This window comes from Momordica charantia, assembly GCF_013281855.1.
Source record: "Momordica charantia cultivar OHB3-1 chromosome 6 unlocalized genomic scaffold, Mcharantia_2.0 BLBB01000006.1, whole genome shotgun sequence".
NCBI classification, from domain to species: domain Eukaryota; kingdom Viridiplantae; phylum Streptophyta; class Magnoliopsida; order Cucurbitales; family Cucurbitaceae; genus Momordica; species Momordica charantia.
In genome coordinates, this window is record NW_028275164.1 from 32,510,956 (window position 1) to 32,536,373 (window position 25,418).

At 36.4% G+C, this 25,418-nt stretch overlaps 2 protein-coding genes across 3 annotated transcripts; one reads left to right on the forward strand and one right to left on the reverse strand.

Moving 5' to 3' along the window:
- Positions 1-569: 569 nt before the first annotated feature.
- Positions 570-7,001, reverse strand: ACLA-3 (ATP-citrate lyase A-3). The gene is made up of 12 exons (XM_022303833.2): positions 6,724-7,001; positions 5,676-5,852; positions 5,431-5,592; positions 5,256-5,336; positions 3,176-3,227; positions 2,858-2,972; positions 2,620-2,701; positions 2,142-2,237; positions 1,907-2,008; positions 1,684-1,800; positions 1,481-1,597; positions 570-979 (listed from the first exon to the last, which is right to left on the reverse strand). The coding sequence occupies exons 1-12, from the start codon at positions 6,820-6,822 to the stop codon at positions 908-910; spliced, it is 1,272 nt and encodes a 423-aa protein (XP_022159525.1). The 5' UTR covers positions 6,823-7,001; the 3' UTR covers positions 570-907.
- A 2,936-nt stretch (positions 7,002-9,937) lies between these two features.
- Positions 9,938-24,994, forward strand: ERMO2 (Sec23/Sec24 protein transport family protein). 2 transcript variants are annotated; one of them, XM_088124831.1, is made up of 14 exons: positions 9,938-10,169; positions 10,858-11,949; positions 12,038-12,176; positions 12,514-12,704; positions 16,402-16,509; positions 16,590-16,793; positions 17,000-17,231; positions 17,863-18,012; positions 18,112-18,268; positions 18,986-19,113; positions 19,233-19,555; positions 19,639-19,830; positions 21,231-21,470; positions 24,552-24,994. In XM_088124831.1, exons 2-13 carry the CDS (start codon positions 10,918-10,920, stop codon positions 21,462-21,464), a joined length of 3,090 nt encoding a protein of 1,029 aa, XP_087980957.1. In that variant the 5' UTR covers positions 9,938-10,169; positions 10,858-10,917; the 3' UTR covers positions 21,465-21,470; positions 24,552-24,994. The 2 variants fall into 2 exon arrangements, with proteins under 2 accessions (XP_087980957.1, XP_087980956.1); XM_088124830.1 differs by having other exon boundaries at positions 9,939-10,169; positions 24,555-24,994.
- Positions 24,995-25,418: the final 424 nt, after the last annotated feature.

The window sequence follows — 25,418 nt, forward strand, 5'->3', positions numbered from 1 at the left end:
TAATCAATCATATAGTGGCAAAAATATGAGAATGGGTGAGAAAACACAAAATTAAAATTTTAAAGACCAAATCTTTAATTTAACTTTTGTTTTATATGTTTTTTTTAGTATTACATGTAAGAGTGGGTATTCTAATTCGACATTTTAGTCGAAGATAAGTATTTTAACCCGTTGAATTATATTCAAATTTGAAAAATCATGTGTTTAAACTTTAGGGACACGTTTATTTCAAGAAATACATATACTTGAGACATTGAAAACTGTTGGCAAACTCTTGGCCTCGCATTCCTGTCGAGTGCTGTGATTCGAAATAAAATGTCGATTGCATGGAGATTGGATAACAGGTTGCTGGTGGAAAGCACAGGGAGAAACATCTTCCTCTTCCAGTTCAACCGGGCTGTCGATCGAACTAGAATTACAGGTCTTGACCATAGCTGTATTTAAACAAGTTTTTTTTATGGATGTGGATACAACTCCTCCACAGAGACATTAAGTTTCTTGATAGAATTAAGAGGTTTAAACAAGTCAAAACCAAAATCCATTAAGATATGAAAATTTGGAGAGGAAAAGAAAAGAAGAAGATGAAGATGATTATTAGATAATAATAACAATACATTTTTGGGTGCATCCCCTATTGCCAAACCAATTGGAAAGAAAGAAGTCAATTGCATAGTCACAAGGAGTACACCTCCATCTCCCCCATCATCTCTTCATATGGCAAAGCAGTATGAACAAATTGCTTTCCAAATTCCAAGGACTACAAGAATGAGCATGCTACAAATAAAACAACTCCCTTTCCCTTTCCCTTTCCCTTTCCCTTTCCCCACTGCAGCAGATATAAGCTAAATGACATCTATTGCATCTTTCAACTCAGTCATCAGCTGCAAAAGAAATGTGCAATGTGGGACTATGCAGCAGACATTATGCAATCGATAGCTTGTTTGCAGATTCCGGTCATTGTGGCTTCTGGGCCAAAAACCTGCACAGAGCAGGGTGAGGCAGGAGGAGGTAAGTTCTAAATAAGATCAGGACAATTCAGCCACAGCATAAAAAGGCTACATTTTGGATGAATTTATCAGAGTAATAGCGAGTCTGAGGAGCTGTAATTAAGTTATATGTTTTGAACACCACCTCCGACCAATGCAAGCTTTTTTGCTGGAAAATAAAGTTCATAGTAAAAAATATATTTCCGGAGATTCCATATCTCCAACATAAGTTCAGCCAATAATAGGTATCTCTTAGTACAACACAAACACGAAAGCAACCAATCATTTTCAATCTAGAGTCATACTCATGGCAGAAGAATGAGTTGTTATCCATCATGAAATCTAAATGAAGCATTTAGAGATCTATTGGTTTCCCCTTTTTAGATATAAAACACATTCCAATATCTCACTTCAAATTATGTAGCGATTCAATGAGAATAAACCAAAATGGTTAAAAGTTATATAGAGAAAAATTAAGAACGAAGATATTGTACCTCAAGGGGGACTCCAAGCTCTTCTCCTAGAGCCCGCATCTTGGCAAGACCAGTCTGATAATTTGGACCACCTCTTCGAACATAGATATGCATTCTTGCGGCCTTCAATTTTGATTCCTGGTAGTTACGATTTTTTTTACAATAAAATTTAGACAATATTTTTTTCCACCTAAAATGAACATATCATCCAATATCCAACTCACTTTCTCTCTTAGAGCTCGGATAATTCCATTAAAAGTGGCAGCAACATCTGTGAAATTAGCTATTCCTCCTCCAATTAGAAGGGCTCGCTTACGACCATCAGGTTCAGAAGTAGCACACTGGGTTCCATCAAAGATTCAAAGTTAAATAGTTTCACGACAAAGAACTTAATTTCTCTAACATATTGAGATGCTTAAACTGAGACGAGAGAACATTAATTCTTACATCTATAACAACTCTGGCATACTGCAACACCTCCTCCTCATTTGGAGCTCCACTGTATTCTGCATAATTACCGAGCTCTGATGCATAACCCAAATCTCCAACCTACCAGTGACAGACAATATGGCATCAATAGCAGTATCTTTGGATCGTAATCATTACCATATATACACAAGTTTCAATTTCAGCCAGAGAGAAATTATGCAGTAAGTCCATGAATTGGACTAGGACCACTTACAGTGTCCGCATATATAACACTAGCACCCCCTCCTGCCACCATTGTCCAAATGCGCCCTTTTGGGTTCAAAACTGTGAATTTCAGGGATGCACTTGTCTGCAACATCAGCAATATAATCTGATTAGAACTAGTGTCTTCTCTTGTACAGATACAAATTATTTTCTTCACTATCTATTTTTGTTAACTATTGAGTATTCAAACTTGCTTCTTTATGTTTTGGCTGATCTTGTGGGACAACCCCTATTCTACAACACTTATCACAAAAAAACCCACATAATCCTAATAAATGAATATCATGGTTTGAACCCACGACTCAAAGGCACATGGAGTATACTACTTGTCTTTTTGGTCATTAGACCAAATCATGGTGGTTAATTTCCAACTTCATTTCATTAGTAACCTTCATGGCTCAGGCAAAAAATTGAGAGTGGAAAGATAGAATAATTCTAAGCATCAATAAGGACTTGAAATGAATTACCTTTTCATCTAAAGAGTGGACAAAGCTTTCTGTAGGGCTTAGCACTCGACCAAAGGGCAGTGGAAATTCAATGTTTCCCCATCTGTGGACAGCATCATATTATAAATGAGACACAACAAAGGAGATGCAGCTTGGTATGGTAGTTAGAATTTTTAAAAAACTAATTAATGAACAGCTCTTGAAGATAAGAAAATAGTGAATAAAAAATGTACTAAGAATATATATTATCATTGAATACTTCATAAAGTTTTTGAAGCCAGCAGTGTCATCCAACTCCCCCCTCATATCCAGTGGATACGGCTCCCCATTGACCAGGGTAAACGGATTCATCTCCAGGAAACTGAAGTCCAAATCTGTAGAGAATTTAAGTCACTCTAGAGTCAAATGCCATATATCCTGCATTCTTGGGGGGTGGGGAAATTGCCCGAAAGCATATGGGTGGATGTCCAGAAAAATCTATGAAAAATAGTTGCAGTATTGTTCTTTAAATAAATAAGTGTCACATATAGTTATCATATATGCCTAAACCTAAGAACATTCATGAGAACATGTGTACCTTGAAATACAGCAAACACACCCATTATGAAGTCACCAATCTTTCCTCGAATCTGAGAGAATACAAATGTGCAATAAGTACAAGTGGTGTGCAACAAAACTAGAAACTAGAGGAAAACAGAACTTAAAATAAATCACTAAATTAACAGACCTAAAGGACTCTTTCCAGCATAAAAAGGTTAAGAGCATGGTGGAAAGTAAGCAATACAGGAAGTTTGTAATCAAACCATCATAGGTGATTGAATGGAATGAAGACTAAATCTTAAAGCATATTACTCAACACTAGCATGCGTCACATACACATGAAATTCTAGAAAACTTTATTTTATAATTGAGCTAATTACAGTCGGTGTATTTGAAAGTGGCATTCTTTCTAGCATATGCCATTTCAAAAATGCATACCAGCATAGCCATGAAACAGGCTGAGGAAAAGAGGGGCAACAGAAGCTTAAATGAAGATGTCTTCTATGACAGGTACTTCCTTGGCAAGTATATGCTAAACTTGAACTTTGAAGCATAGACATTTCAGATAGTTGTAGGTCCAATCACTACAGGCCTATCCATTATAGAGCGTCCTTAAAAATTTGATGTGAAGCTTAAACTTAGATCTCACTGCAATGTGCTGAAAAATGCATGCCTGTCAAAAGCTGTGAAACTGACACTTAATCAGCCAGTTCTCTATCAAAAGCTGTGAGTGAGACTGATGCTTTTGTTCTCTACAACCATCATATCTACAACCATCATATCTACTATTTATCTTGTTCAGTTTCCCATCCACAGCTGCTAAATAGGTAGAAAGAATCATGAGAGATTGCCTGTGGGAAAAGGGGACGAAGTTCAGTGGATTCTATTTGATTGATTAGATGATTGTGATTATAACTAAGATTAGTTCCTAATGGCCCATCTAACCATTCTCTTTGTAAGTTGTAAGTGGTTTTGTATCTAATGAATTTTCCTCTTTTTGGCATTCCATTGAAGCAAATATGAGGTCCAGTCCAGTTCATATTATGTGTGGGTTTTCAACAAATAGTGGATAGAGCCAGAGGTAGGAGTTGATCCCCGTTCCCTTATAAGTAAATCGGTGGCCTACTCACTTTAGTCTTAGAAGGTTCTCTTCTCTCTCTCTACCGAGGTCATCAACTCATTTTTGTAGAACCTTGAGAATTCCAGGAAATTAATATCGCATTTTTTTTGGGGGGAAGGGGGGCTGAATTGTTCTTAAAAAAAGAATATTCCCCTTATCACACTAACTTAAATTCGAAAATTCCGATGGACCAGCACGTTCCACGTCATGTAAAAGTGGAAAACATATGTGCTACATGAGAACACCGTCTTTATTGGTACGAAGATTTTTAAGTGAAACAAAAAACAAATTCATGTCAGGTAGGCCCAAGATGGCCATTATTATACAACTTTAGAAATATGGAGAGACGTGTTTTCCTAACACCACCAATATTCACTTTTTGTTTATTTAACAGCTTTTATGGAAACTAATAATTTAGTAGGGTAGAGGAGATTTCCCTCACCAATCCTCAACCCTTACAGATATATAGTTTATGAGAATTGATTGCCCTTTTGTGAGCTTTGTGTGTGGAAAATGTTTAAGAACTTTTGGTTGTTGTTGCGTGGCTCCCTCATTGGATGAAGATATCCTGTGATTCAGGTGAGTCCCTGAGGAGAGACTAGAAAGATAGATATCCTTATCTAGGTTAAATGAATTGCTGGCTGTATTTTTTTGCATAAATGGGGGAAGAATTGTATAATAGGAGGAGAATAGGCATGGAGCAATGTGTGGGATCTTATTTGAGGTCTCCTTATCAGTTTCCATGGCAAAAAGTTGTCTAATCTACTCTCAATTTATATCTAAGCAAACTTGAGTGTGCTTCTGTAAATTCATTGGCTTCCTCGGGACATTAAATCCTCCTCTCTCTTTTTTATTCTTAGTTATCAATACAATACAACTTTTACTTATATAAGGAAAGTACAAAAATAACAATAATAAAAGAGAATAAAAGAGAATAAAATCTTGATACAATGAAGAAATCAAATTAAGCTCCATAACAAATCTAATTAAAACTGACCTCCAAAGGAAGTGTGGCTATTAAAGGAGCACACGCCTCAAGTGTAAAAGGTTTTTCCGTTGGAAGGAAAATAGTCTTGACCTATGTGAAAAAAAATAAATCTTACCGCCAGAATCCCATATAACAAAATGCAATTTAAGTATTGAGAAGCAATTAGTGAAAATTCAGTGCATACTTTATCCCAGTTCTCTTCAATTTCAATACCACCACACTCTGAAAAACTTATGGTGCAGCCAAGCCTTTCAGAGACAATAGATAGGTAGTACTCTTGATCATGGGGAACAAATGGCTCAACGATGAATGTAGTGATTGGGGCCTTGCAACCACCCATCTCAACCTATCATAAACAGAACACTCATTTTATATGAAAACAGAGATAGATAGAATTCACAAATCATGAAAGTGTGAAAGAATAATCACCTGCACACCAAGGTGTATCTTCACAAACTCGGCAACTTGAGCTAGATCCAAATTCAAAGCTACCAAACCACTTTTTCCACGTTTCCCAAATAACATGTCCGGTTTCACTACCAACCTAGTGGATGACAACCATGGTTCATTATTTGTCAGCTCAGCAAAGTCAGTCGATTGATTTACCTATTGCACAGCAAATTACATTAGATTGTTATATGTATATTAAAAAAAAAAAGACGATTAGTCAAACAAATTGACAACAAGTCAAACAAAATGATTGATTAATCAATCACTCGGTTGATTGATTTACAGAGTCAAACAAAATGACGATTAGTCGAGAAATTAACAATAGGAACTTCTTTAAAGGAAATAGGGATTAAGTGTTTTCATGCCTTCCAAACATAGATGATAGGTAATATTAACAAAAAAAAAAAAAAAAAAAAAAAAGACAGTGAATATCAAACCAAAGAAATCATGAATGAGTATTGCTCTTTGCAGGAAATGAAGGGAACAAAAATTGGTACAAGATTAATTGAGAGAGAAACAACGGCCATCGAAAAAAGCAGAAACATGAAACACAAATAAAAAGAACTTAAAATCTGATCTTCCTTCATAATTATCCAAATAGGGTATACAACAAAAAATCAAATGAACAAGATGAAGTCCCATAAGTTAACTTCAAACATCTAAATTTCAATTTTCATTGCTGGACTGGAAATGCTTCCTAAACCAAGTGATTATTGTTTCCGATGAAAATACCAGATCGAAAACAAAACCTCCACATAAATAAATTCGTAGATAGAACCATGAATATGATCCCACCCAATAATATAAAACCGATCCAAACTAGAAAGCAAACGCATAAAAAGTTTCGATCAAGTAACCGGCAGACCAATCGAAGTTCTAACTTCTTCGTGAATCAACAGAAGACAGAAAACGAAACCCAATAAACTCCAACTGAAATTCTCCGCACACAACGACGAAGACCCAATTGAAATCAGATGGGCAGGCAAAAAGATACCAGACATAAAAACACATGACCATGTGTATTAACCTGAGCAGAGCAGATCTGGAGGTCAATATTGGCGAGGCGTTTGAGATGCTCCTTCAGAAGCCTCTTGGAGTCATACTCTCTAATCTTCTTCCTGGCCATTCCCCGCTTCCTTCTTCTCTTCTTCGGATTGAAAGAATGTCGAGAATTCAACGAACGGGGGGAAAACAGATGGAAGAATGAAGATTAAAAAGAGAGAATGAAGAAGAGTAGTGATTGTGAACAAGCCTTGAGGCGGAGAATCTTAACACTTGGTTAGGTGAGCAGGTGACTGAATTAAGAATAGGAGAAAGATAAAGTTTAGAGAAAATTTTACAGATTGCGCGCTACATTCACGATCAATAAAACGACGTCGGAGCTATTTTTTTAACGGTCATCGGATCGGAACATCTTAATACCCTTCAATAATAGACTATTGTATACATTTTTAATCGTGCATTTAATAATTACAAATAAATGTATATAAACTTATAATTCAACATATCATACTTTATTAAAGTGAGCATAACTTAATAGTAATTGACATATACCTTCAATCAAAATATTGCGAGTTCTATCTCAACCAATTCAACTATATTCAAGTTGACATATTAATTTTATTTGAATTGGCGTGATATGATAAATGTTTTCACTTATTAAATATCAATTGTGATTTCTTTTAGTTCAATTATTATGGGTGGATGGTTGAACACTTTAAACTTTTAGGGATAAGAGACTCGCTTGCTTTCCATAAAATCTTGGTAAATTGAGTCAACTTCCAGAAACCTTTACATTTGCCACTGGTTCTACTTCATGAGTATTCATTAGAATCTCTAAGATAATAGGAAGTAGCCAAAGCGGACATAATTTACCGATAACTAGCATATGTCTCCAACCAAAAAATTGTGAATTCGATCATCCACCTTACATGTTGTTCTCGAAAATAATTTATATATATAATATAATATAAAGAGATTCCATGATTATTAAGTTCTAATTGATCCACCTCCTTCTACGTGTCAAGGTAGCGTACTAGTACATTTTCATTGACCATGTCTAGAGCTATAGATGTTCAACTTCGTTAGATGGTCTAAACAAATTTATAATGATGTATAATCATATTTTGATAATTATGTTGCATATAGTTAAGTGAAAGAGAGAAATAGGACAAAAAGAGAAGTCCACCCATAATATATATATATATATATATATATATATATATATAATTTGTCAAATTAATCAGTGAGGTACGATCAACGACATGCCGTGATTCAAGTAATATGAATAAATCCAACACTTTTAAATACGAATGACCAGATTAAGGATTACCAAAAGATTGAAACTAGTATACATGTTTACTCTAAATTACAATTAATATAATTGAAACTAATTTTAGAAAAAAAATATATACTCTCCCAACAAGTCGTAATAATATAATATTATTTTTTATTTTTATTTTTATATTCGTGAGTATCGCACCTCGACTAATTTCAAAGTTTCTACCCTATCAGATTTGGTGATTAACAAAACTACTATAATTTAGGTGTGTTTGAATTGGTTTTGGCCGGAATAAAATCACTTTTACTATTGTCAAAATCACTTATTTTCTATTGATTTTCAAATCAATATATCACTTGGAAGGTAATTTTGATAAATCAATTATACCTAAATAATATTTTTTCAAAATCAATCATTTTATCATCACTTAAAAAAAATAAAAAAAATTCCGCTACCTTCGACTTAAATCATATATATTATAACTGTAGCTAACTAATTACGTTATACATGTCTTTGACGCTGTGGCGTGCCCTTCCCTGCCACTCCTGAACAGTCCGAGATCGACCCCTTAAAAATCAGCCCATCCAGAATTTTACATTTTATTTATTGATTCTGATTTGCTTCTTTTTCCTTTTTTCTCTATATATTTATCGATTCCGACCTTCTTTTTTCCTTCTAATTTGAAATGTTTTTTAAAAGGAAGAAAATCATAAAAAATCATATTTGAAAATCTTTATCCAAATATGACATCTTTTTTTAAAAGGAAGATATGTATCTATAGATATTCAACTATAATTTTATAAATGTGATTTTATTTTTAAATACGTTTAAATAGTGCATCTATTTTGAATTTTGTGTTTTTAATTTAATAAACATTTATCATCTTTCTAAATATAACTATTGATGATAATTTAAAGGTTCATTTTTCAATTTATATTTATTGTACCAATATCTCTTATTTTATTCACTATGAATCTCGAGTTTTCTTATTTTATATGATTTTTTATTCATGTTTTGCATAATTTAGAAGTCACGGGACCCTTTAAAATCTGTTTTTTTAAATACTTTTTTTATTTTATACTATATAAAATATTTATTTATTTTGTGTTCAAAGTGAATAATAAAGACTTCTATATCTCGTAGATTTAGATAGTAACAAAAACATTTACATCTATCTATAAAATATCTATCAGTATTAAAAATAATGAAATTTTAAAATACAATCCACTTTTTAAATCTTAATTATCTTTTTTTCTAAACTCGTAGATTTCTTTTAATAATACTTCTATTAAAAAAGAATTTGCTAAATCATGAGTTACTCCATAAACCAATTAATAACATGATTGAGTATTACCAAAGCGAGCATAGCTCAGCGGTAATCGACATATAGCGTCCGACATAAAGTTATAGATCTGCCACTGTTTGATCATATATTTTTTTCATTGTACCGAACAAATTTGAAAATAGAGCTATTCCATTTGCTACCCGTGGAAATATAAATCATCTACTATCTAGACTTTCTCGAGATAATTTGTACTGGGTAGCTAAATATTTATCATATTTATAAATATAACAACAATTTTTGGATTTTGTTATGTATGAGTTGAATCTCTGAATTTTATCATTTTGCAAAATTTAGGAGTGGTGGCTACTTTTGCAAATTTGTTTATTATTTAAATCTACAACAAATAGATTGAAGATTTGAACGATTTTATTTTTATTTATTTTTGGTCGATGTCTTTAACCAATTTAACTATACTTATCAATCTCCTAATTCAACTAAATATTTAAGTTTAATTTGGTTTAATCACGTCCTAATAAAAAGAAAATTCGTATAATCAAGTACTAAAAAAGAAATCGTTGAATAAAAATTATTTGTTGACAAATTTTCCTCAACTTATTTGAGAAAGGAAAACTAACAGATGAATTTGACAGCAAAAGTGAAACAAAATTCCTAGTTGAACAAAGCTTTCGGTTTTGTGAATGAATTGGAAGGGAGAGAGGTGTAGGCTACCTTGGCTTCGTTAAACTTGAAGAAAAAAAAAAAAAAATTTCACTGATCTCTCTCTCGCTCGCTCTCTCTCTCTCTCCCCCTCTGTTGTCTCTTGCAGGATTTCGTTCCTTCGCTCTTTGGATCAGCCGAGCTCTTAGATCTCACTGTTCGTTGCTGCTTGCAGACCCTCGTAGACAAGGTACCTCTTCTTCCCTTTTGCCCCCTCCGATTTTCGATTCGCCAATTGAATTGGTCGCCGGGAATGTTCCATTGCAAAGCCCTGTTGCTTGCTGTGGATTGATGAGGAAACACTTGCTTCGGACTCGCGCTCCTACGATTGTTTATTTCAGTTCGTTGCTTGGGAATCTGGGATAGATCTCTTTTCCTTTCACCGCAAGCTTCGATTTCATACTCCAATTTGACTTTCCCGGAATCCACAATTGGGTGTTTTTTTTTTATTCATTCTTCCAAATCTAACTTCTCCCAGTGTAATTATTTGTAAACCCAATTGACTTAAAAGCTAGTTTCAGCGTTGCGTATGGCTTTAAGATTATGCTTCCTCGATGTCTAGCTTCTTTAAACTCTGGCTTCGGAAGATTTTCCTTTTAGCCAAAGAACCAGTCCGAACAATAAAAAAGATGGAATCTGGGGCTTTCTGGGTTGCATTCTCGTGTTCTTTCTGTTTTTTTTTTTTTTTTTTTTTTTTTTCCATCCCAGCCACCCTTCCATTGTAATTTAAATGTGTCGTGGTGCAGAGTCAGCAGATGGCTGAATATTTAGCTAGATTTATGCTACGAGCGTCCTTGTTTGTGGTATCGATTGGCAATTCATTCCTTTTTTCTTTAAGAATCGTCCTGATTTTTTTTTTCCTGCTGTTGGCTACACAGGTCTGCGTCATGCTAGCATCCCATTTACCTAAAGAGTGTGAGAGTGCAATAATATAACCCATGGGGACTGAAAATCCTGCTCGCCAGAATTTTCCTACTAGACCTGTCGGCACACCTTTTGCTGCCCCTCAGACGGCGTCGCCCTTTTCATCCTCTGGTCCTGTAGTTGGGTCAGATGCCACTCGCTTTAGACCTACTTCTCCTGCTATGCCTCCAAACACAATGCCTTTTCCTTCATCCTCCGGTCCTGTAGTTGGATCAGGGGCCCCTGGGTTTCGACCTATGCAACCAAGTAGGTTTCCTGATCCATCTCTTCCACCACCGCCGACATCAAACCTCCCAGCAACTGCTGGATCTTTCCAGCGGTTCCCAACACCACAGTTTGCTCCACCAACTCAAGTACCTCCTTCACAAATTCCACCAACAGGGCAACCCCCTGCAGCTTATGGACCACCGCCTCCAGTGTCCTTTCATCAGCAGGCTCAGGTTACTTCAGTGCCTATGGGATCTCCTCCTCAAAGCTTAGGTCCTCCTCCACAAAATGTTCCACAGCCGTTGTCAGATTCATCTTTTCCGGTAGCCAGGCCTAATTTTCAGTCCTCTTTGCCTGGTTATGTCCAGAAGCAGCCTAATGCAGATTTACAATCCCAACAAATGCAACCTCCTTTTGTAAGTCACCAAGGGCAGTATATTACTCCAGCACCAGCTTCCCCTTTCCTTACTCACCAAGGAGGTTATGTTCCTCCTCCACCTGCTGCAGCCTCACAAGGTTTGCTGTCTACAGACCAAAAGCAGCATCCAGGCACTGGGCCCCCTCTTGGTTCCATCCAAGGATTATCTGAAGATTTTAACTCGCTCTCTATTGGATCTATCCCTGGATCAATTGATGCAGGGATTGATCCAAAATTGCTTCCAAGGCCCTTGAATGGTGATGAAGAGCCTAAATTGTTTCCTGAGGTGTACCCCATGAACTGTGATCAAAGATATTTACGGCTCACAACCAGTGCTATACCCAGTTCCCAGTCACTGGTATCAAGGTGGCATTTACCTCTTGGAGCAATTGTTTGTCCACTTGCCGAAGCTCCTAGCGGGGTTAGTGTCTCTGTGCTAAAAATGACAAATATTTTGATTTCTGTGCATACTATAATTACCTTATTAAATTTCTCTCATTTTCCTCTAGGAGGAAGTGCCAGTTATCAATTTTGCTTCAACTGGTGTGATCCGCTGCAGGAGGTGTCGCACTTATATAAATCCATATGCTACATTCACAGATGCTGGAAGAAAGTGGCGCTGCAACATTTGTTCTTTGTTGAATGATGGTATGAAGAATTATAGTTCTCATGGCTCCTGGACACTATAATTACTGAATTAGTAAATTTGACCTATCGCAATGTGCAGTCACGATTTGTCATTTGGAAAGCAATCAGCCATAGGCTGTAAATATTTTTCTTTTTCTTTTTCTGCTTTCTTTTTCTGCACAAATAACTTTAGTGTTACTATAGAACTTGAGTGTACCATTGCTTTCATTTTCTTTGGAAAGCGTCAACTGATTCCAACTTCACACTTATTTGTATAAACTTCTGCAAATGTTATTTAGTTTTGTTTATTGCTATTGGCCCGTTGGCTTATATTCAATTACATCGACTCCTTGTTCAGTCCCAGGAGACTATTTTGCCCATTTGGATGCCACTGGTCGGCGAATTGATTTGGATCAGCGACCAGAGCTCACTAAGGGTAGTGTGGATTTTGTTGCTCCAACAGAGTATATGGTTCGGCCACCTATGCCTCCACTATACTTTTTCCTTATCGATGTTTCTATAGCTGCAGTTAGAAGTGGGATGTTAGAGGTATACATTTCTATACAATTGTTACTATTACTATTAGTTTTATTTTCTTCATCTCCTTCTCCTCTTTGTATATTTTATCTTTAATAATTTTATTTCCATTCTAAGAAAAATGATCGTGTATGAAGTGAAAGGTAGCTTCTAGGTTGATATGGGAAAGGTTTATGGTAGTATAACTATAAATTTTAACATTTTATTTTGGTTAACCAAAATCTATATTTGCTAGATGAAGATCTTTGAAAGGGATGACCCTATGTGCTTAGACATTGAGTTGTCGTGATTATTTTGGGTGTATAAAAAAGAATCTTCTATATTATCAATGTATATTCGTCATTTCTTTTAAAAAATAATCTATGTTATGCACTGTCAATGGTCAGAGTTTCATCTTGATCTTGAAATATAATTGCATTTAAATCTCTCCTTTTCCTTCTGCTGTTTCTCTTCCCCCTCCCTTTTTCTTTTTCCCCTCTTCTTGTAACATGGTCTCCCCACATTTGGCATACTACCTTTGAACTAGTTGCTAGTATGCCTCGCCCTATTTATGCCTTGTCCACAGTTGTGACCCATTTAGTAGGGTTAGATAGCTGTCCTCTTTATGTCTTCTATCGTTGTTACTACTGCAGCTTTGGGGTGAAAGTCTGCTTGGGTATAGGTTGAACTTAGATTCTTTACAGTTGACTTCTTCAAGTTTTCCTCTTTGGGGGGTTGTCGTGAGCGGTTAGCATGAGAAGGGGATAACCTTGTAGAGTTCTCAGGGAGACTTAGACTTGGATTCTATTCTTTAACGTGGAGGTTGTGGAGATTCTTGTTGTGTGGTCAAAGACTTTATGTGATGAGGTTTCCACGGTTAACTCAATTGAAGGAAGAATTTTCACATCCATGAGAGCTTTCGATTTTTTATTGTGGATTATAGTTTCTTAGGTCTCGTTCTCCTGAATGGCAGATTCATGTGATCTTCCTTCATGACAATGCGGTAAGCTGTAAGTTAGGTTTTTGCCGTCTAAGCAATCTCTTTAAAGAATATGTTAGAACTTAGGTCATTGGGCTTGTTATCCTTAGGGGCTATGAGCTAGGTCCTTGCCTTTTTCGTGTTTGAGAATAAGTGGTTCAAAATCCTTCTTTTAAGAGTAACGTACCATTGTGTTGTGCAGCTAGGAAGGTTATAGGTTTATGAAGAAGCTCAAAGTCCTTGAGGAATTTGTCAAGGAGTGGAATTATTTTGTCTATGAGGGTCATCGCTTGAAGAAGTAGGAAACAGTTGGATAACTTTGAAGAAAGTGGGGCCTTTAGTTTTGATCTCAAGTAGGAGAGGGCTTAAGATTAAAAGCAACTTGGAGAAAGCCTTTTTCTCTAAGGTTGGGAGGTGAACTTTAATTCAGCCAGCCCGTGGTGGGACTCCTTTATACTTTCTTTCTTCGTTCAAAGTTCCTTATTTTTTGTGGTCGGTGGTCCACTCTAGAAAGACTTATGAGACAATTTTTGTGGGAAGGTGTGGAGGAGGGTGAGAGATCACACTTGGTGAGTTGGGATGTTGTGTCTAAGGAGCTTAGTGATGGTGGGCTAGGTATAGGGAATCTTGCAAATAGAAACCTAGCTCTCCTAACTGAGTGGTTATGATGATTTTTAAGCCTGATTTTTTTGTAGTTCAAGATCATCATGAGAAAATTTGGCTTTCAAGTGGCAAATGGTGCATCAAGAATGTGGTTTCTGAAGCCATATTAAGGAGTCCTTGGAAAGCCATTTCCTTTTGCCTCATACTAGAAACTAAAGGAGCCGGTTGACCTTGGCTCATTCAGTGCTTAATAGTGTCCCTATTTATTATTTATCTCTACTTAAAGCTCTAGTGGGAGTCACAAAGGATATAGAAAAGTTGGTGAGGGTTTTTGCCCCCTTCTTGGATGAGGTAGCTCTTACTTGTGAGAAACCTTGTTAACTAGGGGTGTACATCCCTCCCGTTGAAGATGGGAGGCCTAGGGATTGGTGCTTTCAACAAAGGAATAATGCTCTCCTTCTTAAATCACCTTGGCAGTTTACCCAAGAAGAAGGAGCCCAATGAGGAAAGTGATTGCTATCATCTACGGTTTGGAGCTTCACAGATGGCTGACTAGAAAACCCATAGGCAAAGCAAGAAGCAGTCCCTAGTGTGACATCACCAAGAATTGCTCCTTCTTCCTAAAGTTCTTGGCTGTTAAGATTAACCACGATCAGAGGATAAAATTTTGTAATGATAGATGGTTAGGGGATCAATCCCTAGCCAATTCTTCCCCGATTTGTATATTTTATCTATGAAGAAGAATGCTACTATTGCTGATGGTTGGAAAGCTGACCAATATGACTGGGATCTGAGCTTTAGAAGAGGCCTTTTTGATTGAGAGCTTGGTAGCTGGTTGGGTTTGGTGAATAGACGAGATGGAGTTAGGCTAGGGGAGGATGTGGATGAAGTTTCTCGGCCTTTAGAACCTTTGAGTGTGTTTTCTTCCAAATCAGCATTTTAAAGCTCATTGAGGTCAAGGTCATGCCAAAGTTGAAATATCCCTTGATTAACCCTATTTGGAAGTACAATATTCTAAGACAGGTGAGGGTGTTTTTTGGTCTCTAGCTTATAGATCCTTGAACCCTCAAGACAAGTTGCAAAGAAAGTGTATTAAGTGGGCTATATCCCCATTTGTTTGTTTCCATGCGTTCAGAGGAAGAATTGTTAGATCACGTTTTCATTCATTGCTCCTTTGCTACAAAGGGGTAGGCATCTTTGTTTCAGATCTTTAGACTCTCTGGATGTATGCCAAGGTACATAGATGATTGGTTGTTATAAGTGTTGAGTGGATGGCAGAGGAAAAGGTAAGGTTCTTTTGACCTTACCTTCCCCTAGATTTTCATTTTGATTTTAGGAAACTTCTTTTAAAAACTGAGTTCCATGACTTTTTAACAATTCTTTTGTTGCTATAAGGAGTTTGGTTTTCTCCAAATGCTAGTGATGCTCATTCTTGGACTCTTGAGCCTTTAGACACCTTTTCGAGCAAGTCTCTTTTTGCCCAAGTGTGCTCTCGTCCCATTCCTCCTCCTTCCTCTCTCACCTTGCTTTAGAGGGCTAAAGTCTGGAAGAAGTTTAGAATGTTTGCTTGGTTGGTTATCTTTCAGAGGGTAAACACGAACTTTGTCAAAAGATCGTCTTCCATGGTTCTGGGCCTCCACTCTAATGGTCTGTGCTGGGAAAGCAACGGAGAATGTGATCATGTGATATGGAGGATTCACATGCTGTGGAACTTCGGAATATTTTCTTGACTACATTTCATATCAGTTTGGCATCTTCCAGAGGGTGTAGGGATATGGTGGAGAAGATGCTTATTAACCCTCATTTTTGTAATAGGAGCCCGGTTCCTTGGTAGGCAACTTTCTTTGGTACACCTAAAGATATTCAGAAGCCTGGGAGGAGGTTTGAGGGGCAACTCATTTTACTGCCTTGCTTTGGGTGTTCTCATCAAGAGTTTCTTTCATAATTTTTCTTCATTTTTTATTCGCCACATTGGAGCAGTTTCCCGTAATTTTTTTTTAAAAATTTTCTGCTCCTCGTCGGGTGTACTTACATAAAAAAACCTCATCAAGGTCTCGCGTACGAAATTGTTGCTAATGCTTATCAAGCTATTTCCAAACTATGAGCTCATAATTTTTAGTTTTGTTAACTTTTTATTTCCTTTTGCAGGTTGTGGCACAAACAATTAGGTCATGCTTGGATGAGCTACCTGGTTTTCCAAGAACACAAATAGGTTTTGCAACTTTTGACAGCACAATACATTTTTATAATATGAAGGTGGAGAATATATGTTCACATTGTCTAATATTACCCTAATTTAATACTTCCATGCTAAAAGTTCCCTGTTTCTTTCACAGTCGACTTTGACTCAGCCTCAAATGATGGTGGTTTCAGATCTGGATGACGTATTTGTACCTTTGCCAGATGATCTCCTTGTCAACTTATCTGAATCAAGAGCTGTGGTGGAATCATTTCTAGATAGCTTGCCGTCCATGTTCCAGGACAATGTGAATGTTGAATCTGCTTTTGGCCCAGCCCTTAAAGCAGCGTTTATGGTTATGGTGCGTTATTATCATCTTTTAAATCAGTCACCACTATCATATTTTTATTTTTATTACTTTTTTATGAACATTGTAATTTCCCGGTGTCAATGAATTAAAATATAAACATGTAGGTAACATTGTAAATTCATCCATACTCAAATTGATCTATCCTAAAGAGCTTTGCATAACCAATGGTTCATGTTTTCATTCCACCCTCTTTGCAGAGCCAATTGGGGGGGAAGTTGTTAATTTTTCAAAACACACTGCCATCTCTTGGTGTTGGCCGCTTGAAGTTGCGTGGGGATGATCTTCGTGTTTATGGAACAGACAAAGAACATTTACTAAGACTGCCAGAGGATCCATTCTACAAACAGATGGCTGCTGAATTTACCAAGTTCCAAATTGGGGTCAATGTCTATGCATTTAGTGACAAGTATACAGATATTGCATCCTTGGGTAAGCCTTAGTTGTTTCATATCTGGAGGATGTATTTGTGGTGACATGATTGAATTTGATTCTTAAGAACTGACTTGGGCTTGCTATTATTGTTGGTGCCTTTTTTTAATCCCTTCAACATGCTATGAACGTTAAATTTATTTTTTGGGTTCCCAATATCTTTTCTTCTTTGATCTAGCTTTTAAGATTATTGTGATTGCTTGTCTTCTTTTGAGAGCATCTGATTATCTTTTGGAACTTTTTATATAGCCATGTTTTTCCTGTGAACAGTATGGCCTAATGGTTATATGTTTTTTAAGTAAATATTTTTTGCACAATAATTCTGGTGATTTAAATTTGCTACTTCAATCAGCTTCTTGGGGAAACTGAAATTGTACATCTACTATTTATGTTTACCATCTTCAGTCTTAGACTCTTAGGCTACAACTTATTGTTTGTCATTTTCTCCAATTTTTTTGGTGATAAATTTACTAATTATTGATACAGCTCTGGTGGCTCTAATGATGACAATCCACATAGTTCCCATCTTTAGCTTTTCCATTTGAGACTAACATCAAAATATTACATTACGTTAGCAAATATGGTGTCTGGTGCACTGGCCAATTCGTTTTAATTTCTCTCTTTTATTCAGGGACTTTGGCAAAGTATACAGGAGGTCAGGTGTATTATTATCCAGGCTTCCAATCTTCCATTCATGGAGAAAAATTGAGACATGAGTTAGCAAGGGACTTGACTAGAGAAACTGCCTGGGAAGCTGTAATGCGTATAAGATGTGGAAAAGGTGACCTTTTTCTTTTAAACTGGTTCTCATGGAATGTTCTTCTTCTTCTTCACTCACATAAACAACACTTTTGGCTCATTATTTTGTTTGTTCTCCCAGGGATCCGTTTTACATCTTTTCACGGAAATTTTATGTTAAGAAGCACCGATTTATTGGCACTTCCAGCTGTAGATTGTGATAAAGCATTTGCAATGCAAATCTCTTATGAGGAAACCTTACTAACAACTCAGACAGTGTACTTCCAAGTTGCTTTGCTGTATCCTTTGAGTGTAAAATATTTGGGATGACCCCATCTACCAATTCCCCTAATAGTAGTAGTCCTTAATTGCTATCAGCTGTTCTGAAGTAAGTTTATCCACATGATGAGTTTGTTGGTTCATAAATTTTCTGAATCAGATGACCATTATTTTCTCTTAAAATTTATACATTTAATCATGGAGTTTGATAATGGTAGCCCAGGTTTGCATTTAAGAATGAATATCAGCTAGATTTTCAGAGGTTTTATCTCTAGTTTTGCATATAAGAATCTTTCTCTTGATCTTTAGAGTATTTTATTTTTTCATCTTAATCAGATTTCTTTCTTTTTATTAATGCTTTGTCATAGTTTATGAATGTTGATTATTCAATTTGTAGGACACTCTAGGGTTTTTCTAACGAGTAACTTTTTCTCAGTTATACAAATGAATTCATATGTTATGCTTTCGAAAAATTTTCACCTTAAATAATAGCAAATTTAGGATTGGTAACAATTAGTTACCATTTGATCTTTAACTGATCCATTAGCCACATGAATATTTTGAGTGCAAGAAACTGTTGTTTTCACATGAGGTTGCTTGTTTCCTTTGTAATGTGGGCTTTACCTGGCAGATGTATTTCTTTGGTCTTGGTTCAAATTCAATGATGTTTCAGAAGTTGGTGTCTAGGGTAAGGCTTGTGAAGTGAAAATGCATTTCTTTTCTTTGACAATAAAAAGATATACTGCATCTTGTGGAGAGAGACGTATTAGAGTGCATACAGCAGCAGCACCTGTAGTTACGGATTTGGGAGAGATGTATCGCCAGGCTGATGTTGGTGCCGTTATTTCCTTGTTTAGTAGGCTAGGTATGTTAAGCACAAACTTCTATGCTTGGTGATGTTAGATTTTGAAAACCTCAGTTATTAAGATTTACCCTCTGACCACTTTATGAATCTCTCTAAATTCTAACTGAAACAAATTGCAGCAATTGAGAAAACACTCTCACATAAGCTGGATGATGCTCGCACTTCAGTACAACAAAGAATTGTAAAGGCCTTGAGGGAATATCGTAATCTCTATGCTGTACAACATCGCTTGGGGGGCAGAATGATATATCCGGAGTCTCTTAGGTTTTTGCCTTTATATGGATTAGCATTGTGCAAATCCGTACCTCTTCGAGGGGGTTACGCCGACGCTATACTTGATGAACGGTGTGCATTAGGCCTCACAATGATGATTCTGCCTGTTAAAAACCTATTGAAGCTTTTATATCCCTCATTAATTCGACTCGATGAGTATCTATTGAAGGTGGTGAATCTTCTCCTTCGGTCCTATATTCTTACTCAATGAATTTGCAGAATCTTTGAAATTCATTCTGCTTTAATGTACAGGCATCTCCCAGTCAGACAGTTGACTTTGATAGCATAGAGAAAAGATTACCGCTGACTGGTGATAGCTTAGATTCCAGAGGCCTGTACTTATATGACGACGGCTTTCGCTTCATTGTTTGGTTTGGTAGAGTGCTTTCACCTGATGTGTCCATGAATTTACTTGGGGCAGACTTTGCAGCAGAGCTATCAAAGGTATATAGTTGTTTTAAAATTCAAATAAAAGAGTTCCACAGTTGAATAAGAGAGAGTAATAGGAGGAGAACAAGTTGGCCTAGGAGAACTCGTTTTTCCTTTTCTGCATTCACTTTCCGGAACTACTTGAAAAAGAATAATTGCTTGCACTAGACATTATACATTCTTCTTTTTGGCCTGAATTTAATCCCTAATTCCAATGATTTAGGTGCTACTTAGGTATGTTATATGTAATTGTTTTTTCTTTATAATCTTTTATAATATCACATTTAAAACAGAATTTCTTATATATTCCCGTGCAATTATTCCTGTTGTTCATGGTCTGTGTTTTTTGTTTTGTTTTGAAATTTTCAAAGTTTTTCCCAAGTTAAGGGCTGTTATAACTTATAAGTTGGCGAAGTGGCGAGGCAGGAACAAGGAGAGGAGAACTTGATCCACATTCTCATCAAATTTCTTGATTTTGGAGAATTGGAACAAATTTGAGGAGTTAGGACCCGTCGAATGGGGATTTGCAATGAAAATTTTGTGATTGTTCTTAATATAATTATTTTATAAATAAAAAACTTAATTATTTAAAAAATATATGAAAGTATGAATTTTAGGCGAGAAGCAGGAAAAATATTAAAATTGTAGTATTTATGATTTTAAATAACCATTTTATAAAAAACATTTAATACGTTATAGTAATATATAAATAAAAAGGTTATTAACCAATAGTAATTCAGGTTGAGATTGGGGCAGGGAATGTCTGAACTGGTGAACCATAATTCCCAGTGGGTTTATAATATTTGTCCTCGATTCTGGCCCTATGCCCGGTCAAAATTTGACTTGCAGGGATGTGCTCCTGCACGTTGGCATCCCTGCATCTAATAACTATTGAATAAATAACCAATTTGAGAAATTCACCATCCCAACATTTTTTGTGTACTAAAGAACGAAAGCTTCAATGAGATTTTGGTTTTAAAGATGAAGAATAGTTTTTATTCACTGTTCAAAAGCATCTTAATACCTTTATCAAAATCGCTTTTATGTTAGACTTCAACTAGAATGTCACTTGGAATATCATTCAAGGACCGAAATACTGTGTTCTTTCTTGGAAAGACTATAGAGGTCATGACAACGGTTCAAGAAATCTTGCTGCTCCATATCCGAGGCACATGATCCTGAGGTTTGAGCATCTGTGTGTTTTTCCGGATGTAGGAAGATTTCTCGCATTTTGCTCTCTCTCTCTCTAAAATGTTAACCGTATCTCTTTATTTCAGTCCACATAGTCCCTTGGTTGATTGCTTATTTAATGTATGGTTGAACTGAGATTATTTATACCCCTGCTATTCTCAGTTAACTAACTTAATTTAACTCTTCCTTGGTGTTATTAATGGTTTTCATTTTTGATAATCCAGGTCATCCTTAGTGATCATGATAATGCAATGTCAAGAAAGCTATTAGAGATGCTTAAGAAATTTAGAGAAAGGGACCCATCATACTATCAGCTATCTCATCTTGTTAGACAAGGTGAACAACCTAGAGAAGGCTTCCTCCTCCTTGCAAATCTTGTTGAGGACCAAGTGGGTGGTACAAATGGTTATGTTGATTGGCTTCTACAAATACACCGTCTAGTACAGCAGAATGCTTAATACAAGGTGAGGAATGTCTTGGGCCTTCTTGGAGTTGGGTTTAAAATCTGTTTCATTTAGCAAAAGATGTATTTTTCAAAGCTCATTTTTCGTTGCTTTAATCTTGGTGTATGAAATTTTCCACAAACTGGTATGCAGCGGACTAGCGTGTTTACCTAATTGGTTGTGGTTTGTTGTTCTAAATGGCAATAGCTGGTTGAAAAAACGGGTTGATTATTAAGTCTTAAAAAAGTGTTGACAAGTAGTATATATAATCAATTCATAGAGAAAAGTTCTATTTTTTATTTTTTTTGGGAGGGGAGATGGATTAGGAACTATTTCCGTTTCAAATGAAAAACCTATTGTGTTACTATAAAAGAAACTTTCCAGTTGGGAACAAGGAAGAGGAAAAATAATGAAAACGTGGTCGGAGGAACGAAGAAGTACTCCAATGGGACGCAACTTTTTCCCTTCCTTTTTCTTTTAGCCAAGTGGAATAATGTTTTATTAATAGAATAGAAAATGTGGTGGGGGAGGAAACGGAGTGCAGCCTAAAGACCCAAACAAGGAGTTGCAAAAAACCTCTCCAGTTGGCCATAAGATATTACAAAAGTTACTAGAGAGAAGAATTCCATAAGGAGGAAATAAAACAACCGTGCCCCAAATCTCCTGCCATTCTCCAAACAAATCTTGAAATATTTCTCTATTCTGTTCAACTCAACCTCCAAACAAATCTCCTGCGAGAAGCATGCCAAGGGCTGTTTTCACACTGCCAGGAAAAGCTCCTTGATAATTGAAGTTCTAAAAAGTTCGTAGAACTCAAGTGGCAAGGGCCAGTCCAAAAAAATGTGGTTTGCTGACTCTCAGTTTCTGGTCACACAACACATCAATTGGGAGAAAGAAAGTTCCCCAAATTTTGGTCTCAAATAAGGTATATATTGATAAAGGTATTCAAAGATTGATACATTGAAAAAGGCTGCCTCCCCCCTTTTTGATTAAGGTATTTTTTTTGGATAATTGAGAGTCGGAGCTTAGCTCCTCTATACCTTGGGCACCCATGCCTGCCTCCAAGGCTCGGACTCGACAGCAATCATGAATTTTTAGTACTAAGCTCACCCGAAGGTTCTAAGTTGAGACCTCTAAGTCGATATGACTAAGAGATCCCAAGCCTTACCAATGGAACAGTCCCTTGGGGGCTTTTTTGATTAAGGTATTCAAAGAGTGATTTAACTATGAAAGGCCCCTGAAGCATCGAATTACCATTGTTTCATGTCCTTGTCAAAGGATAGCTGAGAATGGTCAGTTCTTTGAATCCAACTTAGGCACTCCTCCGTCCCCTCTTAGATGGAGAACTATATTGAAACTGAGATTCCAGCATAACACCCTCATAATTCCACGATAAATAGAACTACTTTTCTTTTGCTACCAGCAAGTTTATAAAACCTAGTGGGTTCCACTGCGGAGGAGGCATGCCCACACTGGTTATCTTCTTAAAATTCTACCCTGAAATCCTTCCTATTATTTTAAGTGAACTGCAAATTAAGTGATCTTTCAATTTAGCTGTGAAGAACCGAGGGTATTCAGAGCTAGCATGTGAGCATTACTTGCAAGCAACCAGACTCGTAAATCTCATATTTACTACTGACTTGCCTGATGTCATCAGAAAGTAGGTTCATTGAGAAATCTCAAAGTCGGCAGTTAGCAGCATTAACAATTAAAACCTACACGGCTACACCTTTCCCATGGTCTTTCAGAGTCCTAAAAAATCTCATTTTCCTTCCTAGTCAAGTTTCTCAAGGAACTGCTCTGATAGCACTGAGCCACAACCACAAATGTATGATCGGTTGAAATAAATGTATGGTCCAACTATGGTTGACCATTTCGTCTCAACTATCAGATAAACTTATTTGCTATCTTAAGCCTGAATAAGGATGAATGCTTTCCATTGTATTTTTGTTTTTTGTATACTGTTCGGTGGAAATTCTCGTATTCTGTATGTACATGTTCCTGCGGCTCGGATGAGTATTCTTGTTTATATCGCTACGGCTATAAACACTTTCTTGTTCCTATTAACAAAACGTCCCCTTCTTCTTCACTCTTCCGAAACCGACTGTTCGGTGGAAATTCTCGTATTCTGTATGTACATGTTCCTGCGGCTCGGATGAGTATTCTTGTTTATATCGCTACGGCTATAAACACTTTCTTGTTCCTATTAACAAAACATCCCCTTTTTCTTCACTCTTCCGAAACCGGTACAGAAATGGGTGCTTTTTTTACGTTGTTTACTTTAGTGACTTGGGGGGTTTCGGGGAAGACCTATGTGGAGCACCTTTTGTGTGTGGGATGCTCGTTTAACCTCTTTCACGTGTTTCTATTTATGGTTCCTATGGAGCTACATTGCAACAAATCTTCTTTTTCTGCAGCATTGCTTCTATGATCTTAGGAGCACTGGCCGCCATGGCCCAAACGAAAGTCAAAAGACCTCTAGCTCATAGTTCAATTGGACGTGTAGGTTATATTCGTACTGGTTTCTCATGTGGAACCATAGAAGGAATTCAATCACTACTAATTGATATCTTTATTTATGTATTAATGACGATAGATGCATTCGCCATATAGCATTACGGCAAACCCGTGTAAAATGTGTTTTCGTTTTTGTTTGTGAAAGAAAAGGAGAATTGTTGACATCAATGGTAAATGTTAAGAGTTACAAAATGAGCTTTAGGCAACTTAACCCTTCCTTGGCCTGGTGAAGGCAAATGCTTGTTATGCTCTTTAAAGAATCGATGTTACGAACAGGGTTGTATGTTGTTTTAGGCCTTGGTGACTAAGACTTTTGGATGTGACTAGCTCCATTTTCTGTTCAATATAAGAGATTCATATTTATCAAAATCTCAGCATGCTAAACTATAACTGATTTTCATTAATGAGCGAAGTGTGAAGATCATGAAGTTTGTGTATTAGGAAGATAATGATGAAGCTGTTTTACAACAATCTTCTTGCTCGAGGACAAATATGTAATCATTGTTACGTCGTCACCAATGAAAGCAGTTTGGCATTTTCTTTTCAAAACTTGGTTTCACTTTCTAATGCAGTGTTTCAATTCAGCAGGATAAAATTTGGAACAAGAAGTGAAACAATGGAAGATTTTTCTGGATGCCATGAGAGGGATTCGGCTTCAACAAATGGCTTCTGGAATCAAAGCGGAATTGGCTACTTCATAAATTTGTTACCAGATAGATTTTTTTTTTTTTTTCCTTTTAACAATAATTTTCCCCCCCTTCTTATTGAGAGGTTGTCACCATAATAGGGATATCCACATCAGATGCTATTTTATTTTTCTTAATATATTATGTTGTCTATATACCATCCCTAGATTTGGGTAGAATTGTTGCAATAACTTTGGCCATCTATTTGGATTTTGTTTGGTTATGCAACTTGAATTTTTTGGGTCTGATTCTTCTTCAGGTGACTGTTGGATGGAAGTGCTGTAATTTTGACCAACTGGAACTAGTTATTAATATTCATATTTATTCAGCCACATTTTGATCTCCTTGGGAGTTGGTCACAACCTAATCTTCACATGGCTTTATATTTCTTCTTTGGTTTCTTGCAAATGATGGCCTGCTGGCATTCCTGCTCTGCTTTACCTTCTATTTCTAGATTCTTTTGTTGCTGTCTTTTCAATTTTCCATTTTTAGGCCCCAACCTCCCATGCCCTCCTTTTCAATGGCCCTTTTGGCTATCCCTAAAGGATGGCTGTTTTTGTAATTTCAGAATATATTCGTGTTTTCGTGAGCCAATTCGATCATATAACTCAATGGTTAAACAAACTTATTACTATTCTAAAGGTTGATGGTTTGATTCTTTAACAAATAAAAAAAAGACGTCTATCTTTTGCAATGTCTTTTGTATGACTAAATCGGTTTCAAGCACCCAATATTTAAATTACAATTATGTCCTTGCATCTAAGAT